At 35.6% G+C, this 9,949-nt stretch overlaps 2 protein-coding genes across 4 annotated transcripts; both read left to right on the forward strand.

Moving 5' to 3' along the window:
- The first annotated feature begins 1,091 nt into the window (after nt 1-1,091).
- Nucleotides 1,092-4,030, forward strand: LOC108342470 (uncharacterized). Of its 2 annotated transcripts, none has more exons than XM_017580254.2 (6): nt 1,092-1,370; nt 1,463-1,847; nt 2,078-2,274; nt 2,744-2,882; nt 3,044-3,203; nt 3,639-4,030. In XM_017580254.2, exons 1-6 carry the CDS (start codon nt 1,300-1,302, stop codon nt 3,677-3,679), a joined length of 993 nt encoding a protein of 330 aa, XP_017435743.2. In that variant the 5' UTR covers nt 1,092-1,299; the 3' UTR covers nt 3,680-4,030. The 2 variants fall into 2 exon arrangements, with proteins under 2 accessions (XP_017435743.2, XP_017435744.1); XM_017580255.2 differs by having other exon boundaries at nt 1,094-1,370; nt 2,741-2,882.
- Nucleotides 4,031-5,168: 1,138 nt separating this feature from the next.
- LOC108342038 (ADP-ribosylation factor 1-like) lies at nt 5,169-6,790 on the forward strand. 2 transcript variants are annotated; one of them, XM_052879419.1, is made up of 6 exons: nt 5,197-5,286; nt 5,421-5,573; nt 5,701-5,771; nt 6,008-6,127; nt 6,202-6,320; nt 6,533-6,790. In XM_052879419.1, exons 2-6 carry the CDS (start codon nt 5,426-5,428, stop codon nt 6,627-6,629), a joined length of 555 nt encoding a protein of 184 aa, XP_052735379.1. In that variant the 5' UTR covers nt 5,197-5,286; nt 5,421-5,425; the 3' UTR covers nt 6,630-6,790. The 2 variants fall into 2 exon arrangements, with proteins under 2 accessions (XP_017435230.2, XP_052735379.1); XM_017579741.2 differs by having other exon boundaries at nt 5,169-5,573.
- The last annotated feature ends 3,159 nt before the right edge of the window (nt 6,791-9,949 follow it).

The following is a 9,949-nucleotide window of genomic DNA, read 5'->3' on the forward strand; positions in this document are numbered from 1 at the left end:
TCACATATTTGGGTTCAACCAAGCATTATTATTATTTTTGTTTATTTTTAAAAACAACAATGTTTATTTTTTCTGAATACACTGTTTACTTGCTTAACTGATATTTTAATAACAGATACTTTATTATTATAGTACATTTTTTATCCAAATTTATTTATTATTTAGAAGAATATTATATTGAGTTAACCTGTTTAATTAACATCTACTAATTTAACTATTCATTCACTTCTCTAATATGATCTCACAATCAATTTCCAATCAATTACTCACTTCTATAATTTATTTAACATTTTATAATAATGTGATAATGCATAAAGCAGTGTAAAGTGATTTTTTATTAATGATTTTTTGTGGAGTCTTACAACAAGTATGTGTGTGTGTTTTTTATGAAGTATTTATATTTATAAATTTTCATATTTTTCACGAAAAATTATTGTGATGATAAAGTTAAGGATTAAATATATATTTTTGTCTTTTAATAAAAATAAAAATTATTTTTTTAATTTTTAATCTAATTTAATTATTTTAACTAAATTTTATTAAAATTTATTTAAAATATTAAATAAATATATTAAAATTTAATTAAAAGGACTAAATTTATATTAAAATAATAAATTATATTAGTTCAAAGTTTTGAAAAGATAATTCTAATTTTCATTAAAAATTTAAGAAATAAAAATATATTTAACTTTAAAATTAATTAATTTAACTTTGATTTATAAAAAATAACATAAATAATTTAATTGTTTATTTTTATGTATTTATTAAGATTTTTATAGTATTTTAGACGTTATAATCACGTGTAATATAATCTTATTTATTTATTTTTAATATTTTTTATTGTATTTTGTATTTTTTAAAAATATAAAGTCATTTCCTTATTATACATAAATGTGCTCTCTAAATTCCCAGAATTATTATTTTTAAATTACAACTGTTTTCATTTCTATTTTTTAAAAAAATAGTCTATCTTGAAATTTGAAGAACTAAACACTTAATTAAATCAATATCAGACAAATTAATCATATTTTTTAACACAACATAAAATAAACTAAAAAAAATAAAAAACAATCAAGTCCTCCAAAGGACACCACTGGAACTTTCTCCTGAAGCGGTTGTCTTCTTCTTCTTTCCATTACCAACTTTCATTCAGCAAATATTCGGGAAACCAGACACGCTCAAGCCAAAATCATTTGTTATACACAACTCAAAAAAACACAGACACTGTTCTTATACTCATCACATAAACTTCCAAAGCAAAAGCCAAAGAGTGAAAAGAGTTAGTTTAATTAGTTGTTTATGAGCATGGAAGCTGAAGCTACTACCACTTCACAGTTGCCACTAGCCGACACAGACATCAACTGGGACAGGTTTGACTTCTTATACATTTACGCTTCAATGTTCGAACCATTCACTTCATCATCAACCGAGGTTTTTGTTGTGTCTGTGAATTCTATATAAGGTTGGACAAAACCAAGTTCCACGTCATCGGTGCCGTTCTCTTCACGGCTCAATCAGGCCTGCTTCATCCAACGGCGGTGGTGAAGACACGAATGCAAGTGGCGGGGTCGGAGTCCTGGCACCTGCGAGGAGGAACGTCGGTGCTGGCCCAAATTCTGAGGAGCGATGGCGTTTCGGGAATCTTCAGAGGCTTCGGCACTTCCGCCATTGGTTCAATCCCCGGTAGGGTTCTGGCGCTCACCTCTCTCGAGGTCTCCAAAGACATTATCCTGAAACACACGCAAGCCGCTCGCATTCCAGAAGCTTCTCGTGTTGGCCTCGCTAACGCATTCGCTGGCATGATCTCTAACTTGGTTTCCTGCGTCTACTTCGTGCCCTTGGATGTGGTAGGTCCTTGATAGAGATCTGCATGATGCAAACTTTACTTTGCATTTCAATTTTATAAGATTGAGTTGAAATTAAGCTAATGAGAAACTTTTTTTCATGAAATTTTTTGCATTTCAAGAAATTTTGGCTTGAAACAAAGCTCCTACGCTCTGTGCATGATTGTGTTATTTTTTTTTTTGCTACTATACTTTTTTATGATGTTGTGAATGGTTTTTTGTCTGTTTGTTAGATTTGTCAGAGGTTGATGGTGCAGGGTCTTCCTGGGACAGCGTTCTGTAGAGGGCCGTTTGATGTTGTTCGGAAAGTTGTGGAGAATGAGGGGTTTCGTGGTCTGTACAGGGGTTTTGGATTAACGGCGATCACGCAGTCCCCTGCTTCTGCACTTTGGTGGGGTTCATATGCTGCCGCACAACACCTAATTTGGAGGTACATTCCGTGCTCTTTTACAACTATCTTCTTAGGGTGTGTTTGGATTATAGTATGAAAGCTTCTTCACAAGCTTTACATACCTGAAGCTTGTCTTAATGGGTAAGAATTAGATGCTGCTGGTCCTGGTATCAAATTAGGGTTGAAGTTTCATCTTAATAATATGACTAATGAATGCCTGTGTTAAAGTTTTAGTGGTTGATACATGTTACTAAGATTAAACTTCAATTCTGAATATAAAAAAAAAACACTTAAATAACTCTATCTGAATTTTATCCTATTTTAATGAGCTCAGCAGCCATGCAGAGCAAGTTAAGAGTTAACAAGTGCTTATAGAAGATTCCAGACTGTAGTTTACTTTTATGGGCTAAAACATGTTCCATTTAAGTCTTTCCAAACGCACCCTAAAGACTCTAAATGATTTTTTTTTTCCTTTTTTAATTTATGAATGGTTGTTGGCTTTTAGAAGTTTGGGCTACAAAGATGATACGGGTAAAAATCCTTCACATGTGGAAATGGTTACAGTTCAGGCTAGTGCTGGGATGGTGGCTGGTGCTTGTTCATCTGTTATCACTACTCCCATAGATACTGTGAAAACACGTCTTCAGGTATGTGCAAGAAGGGAGACATTTTTAGGATTTTAAATTGGGATTGATATATCTTCCAATGAACCAATTAGTGTTTCTTTTATGTTTTGTTTTTTTCCCTTTCTGGTTTTAGACTGTTAATATGGCTATTTTGGATTTGTCAATTTTTTATTTGCATAAAGGTGATGGACAACTATGGCTCTGAAAGACCATCAGTACTGAAGACAGCAAAGATTCTCCTTAAGGAAGATGGATGGTGGGGATTTTACAGGGGCTTTGGACCAAGATTTTTGAATATGTCACTTTATGGAACAACCATGATTGTTACTTACGAACTGATAAGTATGTCACCTCTTGCTTATTTGTTTTGGCACCAATACCTTCTTTTTTAGAATGGTTAAGTGATATGAGGAGCCGCACGTATCTTCATTTGGTATACCATTCAAACAATGTGATTTCAACTTTCTGTTAGATGTAGAAGTTCTTGACCTTAAGGAAGCATTTAGTTTTAGTTGTTTTTTTTGGAATGTAACATCATCCCTAGCTGTCTTCCTAAAAAAAGAATCCCCCGGCCCCAATCCCTGTGTTGTACTGAGAATGTTTATTGAATTTGAAATCTGTGACAAAACCTTAGCTGTTATTGGCTCTAACATATGGTATCTTGTCTGCATGTGCTATTATGAAAAATGTTCTTGTAATTGTCCTAATTCCATATGAACCTCCTCTTTTAGTTAAGTTAAGCCTTCTTTAATTTCTCATTTTAACCCCTTTTGGCAGAGAGATTATCGGTTCAATCAAGTTTGAGGTCTTTTACGTAGTAGGAACTGTACTGCAAGAGCATCTCTACCTTCTGTGGAGGGACAGCATATTGATGAATCCCGTCAACCTCAAGCTCTATATGATGCAATGGTGCAAAGCCTGTGGATTCTTTTCTACATTTTTATTCAACTTCTTCTTTTAGGTGTTTAAACAGAAAATTCTTGTTACTTTCTTGAGCATTGGGGTAGGTTGGAATGTGGAGAATTGTTATTTTTCACTTTATTCTTCATTCCAATGGCTTTACATGTAGAATAAGTTTAGAAGAGTCTCCCTTACATGGCTTTTTATATAACTTTTAATAGCCTTATGTTTTATTAGTAACATGATCAAGTCTTATAATTCCACTTCAACTGATATAGTTTTTACATAGTTATTAACTTATTTACTAACAATAACTTATATATATATATATATATATATAAGATATCAGTAAACCGTAAAAACTGAAGTAAAATATTAAATAATGTTGCCAAAATTTTGGCTAAAATAATTGATGGAAGTTGCTCATTACGTTATGTTGTCCTTCAAGAACACTTGCTTGGGGTTCTCCAGCGCATTATGGTACTATCCATGATTCCTATTCGCCAAACATAAACGCTGAACTAAAATGTCTAAAATCCTTCTGCATCCTTAAACTTGGTAAACCTTTTGTGCTGCCAGAACTTCACATCAATAACTTTAGAAAGTAGTAGGAAAAATGCGCAACTTTGTATGGGTTTCATGTTTATGTGGGAAATTCCACTCTTTACCACGTTTAATTATTTACATACAAACACCTGGCTGTTTGGTTTCAAACCCTTATATTTGTAACTTTAAATAATTTGTCTGTGAAAAAGACTAATTAATTTAAGTAGATAAATTTATTTAAGTCAAAAAATTATTTATGCTAATTGATTTTTGTCCAACTAAAACCCAAACAGTGGGTCAAATCCAAAAAATTAACTATTCTCACATTGATTTCCGATTTTTGCGTAACCTTATTGAGACAGAGAGAGTGAGCAATAGTTATTGTGTTTCTGAATCTGCATCTTTGTCCACTTCGCCTGTCTCTCTCTCTCTTTTGTCCTATCTCATCACGTAAGTTTGTCTCTTTTTCAAACATGGATTCAATTCCTTGCGTACATTTCTTTTCTTTTATTGTTTCTAACGTATTAAATTCGAATTTGTGTACAAGATTTAATTTTACGTGAAATACATTTCTTTTTTATGTGTCTGTTTTCTGCTTCTGACTTAATTGAATTTTCTTGTTTGCATTTGAATGGAATTGAACCACTTATCAGCTAGTCTTTGAGTCGGGCTTCTGAGATGTATATTCCGATCGTACAATCCATGTTACATTGTTTAAGATTTCTCAAAACAAACGATTCCCTTAAGCTAAAGGCAATTTGTTTATTTTTCTTAACCTTAAATTTAGTATTTGCAATTCCTCATGTGTAAAACCTCAAACATTGTAAGTAATATATATAATGTTTTCCCATAATCACCCAGATTGACATTGGGATCACTATTAAAAGTGTGTTATAATTTCTCTTTCATTCTTTGGGTTTGTGTAAATTGCTAATAGAACTTACAATCAGACGGGAAAATGTGACATTAACAACTCGTAGTAAGCGTAACACTGTAGATGATTTTGGTTTTGAATTTACATTATCTCTTGCCTATCGTTATCATGTTAATGACATTTCAAGTTAGTTTCAGATTATTTCACTGTTACGATTTTTATGGTTACTGTAATGGCAGACAATATGGGTTTATCTATTGGCAAGATTTTTTCTCGTTTGTGCGCCAAGAAGGAGATGCGAATTCTTATGGTTGGTCTTGATGCTGCCGGTAAAACCACAATATTGTATAAACTGAAGTTAGGGGAGATTGTCACCACCATTCCTACTATCGGTATGTTTTCCTTTGAACCTTATCAGATCATGGAAATACTCACGAGAAGTTAACTATTGAACTTTATGCATAACATCCTTTCTATTTCTCTTTTGTATCATGTTTAATAACATGGTTATCTATGCAGGATTTAACGTGGAGACTGTGGAGTATAAGAACATTAGCTTCACTGTCTGGGATGTCGGTGGTCAGGATAAGGTGATAATCACTGAATAAATTTTCTGCCCTTTGATTTTGTTTTCTGACTGAAAAAGTATGAAAGGAAGTATGGTACGCTTGTGTGATGCCTCTGGAATAATGAAGGCACTCTGAAATTTAACTTTAGAGAATACTGTTGTACAAGTAATTGCCATAGATTTGTTATAGTTCATTTTAACCACCCTATTGTTTAAATTCAGCATTTTTAATAATTGAGTTCCATGGGGATGTTTCAGATTCGACCCTTGTGGAGACACTACTTCCAAAACACACAAGGGCTTATTTTTGTGGTAGACAGCAATGATCGTGATCGTGTTGTTGAGGCTAAAGATGAGTTGCATAGGATGCTGAACGAGGTCTGTGTGTGTATATTCATATGCAAAATGTGAAAACATCCTTGTAATTTAATTTGATTTTTTTTGTGGAGTAGGATGAATTAAGAGATGCTGTGTTGCTTGTTTTTGCAAACAAGCAAGATCTTCCTAATGCAATGAACGCTGCTGAAATCACTGATAGGCTTGGTCTAAACTCTCTGCGCCAGCGTCACTGGTAACTCAAGTCCTCAAACAATGACAATTGCTAATTTATTTTTTCATTAAAATTAAGTTTGTAAAAATAGCTAAAGTCTTATCTCTATAAGTTGAGTTTATTCTGAGTTTCGAAGACAGCAAACTCAAAACCAAACATGACTTTAATAATCTTGTTTTGTTCTCACACAAGTTTAAACATCTTTGAACTATGTGCATGCATGTCTTCCCCAGGTACATCCAAAGTACATGTGCAACATCTGGTGAAGGTTTATACGAAGGACTAGACTGGCTTTCGAACAACATTTCAAGCAAGGCTTCCTTTAAATAGTAAAATTGTTTTCGTCTACAGCAAAGTCATTAGAGATGCTTAGTGGCAATTGTTGGCATCAATGCTGTTGTAGTTTTATGATTATTACCCTTTTTCTATTGTTTTGAAAAATACTCTGTTGTCCCCTCTTATCTTGTTTTAATTCTAATAAATGTTATTCATCTATAATTTTGCAACTTTGCATTCCTGATATTTTTTTATTTTTGTTTTTCTGACATTTTTTTTGTGTACATCAGCTACTTGTTGCATGTAATAGAGATTTAGCCATGTTCTATGTTTTGTGTTGATTGTTCCGTCAAGTTTTATGTTATGTGTCACGTCCATTAAATTCACTGCTGAATCACCACTCTGCTTCCATTAACGCCCGGGACACGTGTTCAGTGCCATTAACGACACGCACGTACTCTTGCATGCGACGGCCAGATGTCATCTTTGGAACGTTCCAAAACGTTAATGGAAGACGGGTGACAGCCACGGAATGGACGCACGTCCTGCCTGGGAAGAGAAACTTAATTTTTGGAAAACTCTTCCCCTTTTTTTGTGCGATTCATCTTCTTCCCCAGGATTTCTGAATCTCAAATTCTCCACCTTCTCTCTAGAATTCTTCTCCTTCTCTCTTCTGCAACTTACCACCATTATCTCCGTTCACGTTTCAGCACCGTAGGAACGTTCCCTACACCGAGAGCTCCATATTGAACCGAACGACTTTCAATTCTGGTAAGTTTCACTTGGGCGATCGTTTCTGGAGTCCCTGTAAACTGTTTCAGCTGCATGCAACGGTGTATGCTAAGCCCTTTATTTTTCTTTTGTTTAGTTTAGTGGGAAAGCTTAAGTGAAACGTTGAGAGAGCTCATTTTAGGCGAGTCAAGATCCACCCATTTAGGACGTTCGCTACTGAAACCGGGTAAGGGAAGCTTATTGTGATTTAATTTATACTGTGTGTGGTATGCATGTCGGTATGGATTGTATGCATGAATTGTATGCTGATGTATTAGTTATGAACGATCGCTGTTACACTGAATGAATGTGGTATGCATTGGTTGATTCGTATGCTGATGGTTGCTTGGTATGACTGATTAATGAGAATCTTATAAAGTATGTAATTTGATATTCTGATACGATGTATAAAGTATGAATTGAAATATGATAATATGAATTCTGTAATGTAGGAGATTTATGGTGGAGATAGATTATAAGATATGAATCATATGAAAAATCTGGGCAAAATAATAGTTCTTACTCTGATAATGCACGCTCGTCATCGAACGGTCTTCTACCGTTCGGTTTTCCCTGACAACGATTTAGAGTAGAAATCCCTTCATTTGGAAAGGATTCGACTTAAGAACGAGCGTCCTCTTTTGAAATGCTATTTGAGCGTTCGTCCTAATAGCGCTCGGTTTATACCAAGCGTTCGTCTTAAGTAGCGCTCGGTCTTACACGGAGCGTTCGTCCTAAATTGTGCTCGGTTATCTATTTGAACGTTCGACCTAGGTGGCGCTCGGTCTCAGACCGAACGCTCGTCCATTCCGTAAATTGCAACGAGCAAGAATAACGCTCGTCCTGAATTCCCATAAGCGTTCGTCCTAAATTTTAAATAGCGTTCGTCCAATATAATTATTTACGTTCGTCCAAGTCTTCGGTGACGTTCGTCCAAAAATTTATTAAACGCCTACTTTCGCGCTCGGTCATTGATGGGCGGTTTGTCCCCTGAATTAAATTGTGTTTGGTTTATTTTACTCAACCAAGTTGTGAGGTATCTATCCATTGGATTCTTTCCAGAGTCATTGAACTTAAATTATTCTAAGTACTTTCCGATCGTAATAGGGTTAGCTTATTTAACTAATTCAAAGAAGTCTTTCTCGGTCTTGCCCTCGACGTTCGTCCTCGTTATGAAGAGGAGTGAACGTTCGTCTTTTTAAGAGAGTGGAACATAGAATGAAAATGTATTTAAGAGGATGAATTAAGATGTGCGAACACCATGAGAACTGAAATTGTGATTATGGATTTTGAACGAGCGTTCCAGGGTGGAACGACTCTTGATTGGATATTGAGATTTGTAAGTATGAACGTGGTAAGCTTAGATGGTGATCCATCCTGGTATTCCATGAGTGCTCGTTCTTAAGTAGAGAGGAGTAGGTCATGCGTGGGAATGGCAGGAGGTCTAGTCCATAACTGTAACTTGGACAGAACAGACTAACCTTAGGTGGCTACTGATGATCATTCCAGTTACCCCACCTGAGTGCACGGACGCCTTAGCTACACAGGATTCATACAGTCCGGACGGTCAGTCTAGTATCAGGAGTTTGGATGAAATTTATGTATGAAATTGAATGTATATGTTGTGAACTTACTGGCTGGAATTAAGATGTATGAACTGTATGTTGTGGTTTGAATTAAATTCAATAAGCTTACCCTGTGTCTTTTTATTGTGTTGTCGTTCGTCCTTGAACCTTCGTCTTGTCTATGCGATGATCATCCGTGTGGATGTGAGCAGATGGAGAGGCGTTACTGGAAGAAACACTGGAAGAAGAAAATTTGGAGGACGCCAACCTCGTAGAAGTGGAAGTGAAGGCCGAACAGTAGAGGCGTTCGGTTTTTAGTTAGATTAGCGAGTGGCTGTGAGCGAGCGCACTTTTATGGTTTGTATATAGTTGGACGTTCGGTCATTATTTTGTAAACCGTTCGTCCTTATCTTTTGTGAACGCTCGTTAAATTATGTACATTTACGGCCGTTCGGCCTCTTTCGTTATTGTCGCTCCCTGTGTTTTAAAACTGTTTTGAATTATTAATATATGTGATTATTCTAAGTATATAGTTGATGACTATATAATTTTGGGATGTTACATTATTGGTATCAGAGCAGTTTTGTTCTCTTAAAGGACACTGTAGGTTATGAGTGCACTGTGTTTTTGCTGTGTGCTTAGTATGTGTATGAATGAGTTTTTCTCTCAACTCTTTGCACGTTATTAACGTTCGTTTTCCTCTGTGTCCAGAAAACGAATGGCACCTAGACTCCCTCCTCCACCCCAACCTACGGAACCTGATGCGTCCAACAACGCTAGGTTGTTGGAGACAGTGATAGACTGCTTACAGCAGCAGAACACGACACTGATGGAACAAAATGCCACTCTAATGCAGCAGAATCAGAGTGCCATGCAGAGTTTGGAAGCTTCATGTGCCAACTCTGAAACTACACAAAGACAACTGATGGAGATCTTAGCAGCGACTAGGCATCATTCAGGGGCGTCTTCTTCCAACGCTGCCCCGCCTACTGCTGAATGGAGCTTGGAGAGTTTCCTCCAACACCATCCGGCTAAGTT

Source organism: Vigna angularis, chromosome 6 (assembly GCF_016808095.1).
Source record: "Vigna angularis cultivar LongXiaoDou No.4 chromosome 6, ASM1680809v1, whole genome shotgun sequence".
Classification (NCBI taxonomy): Eukaryota; Viridiplantae; Streptophyta; class Magnoliopsida; order Fabales; family Fabaceae; genus Vigna; species Vigna angularis.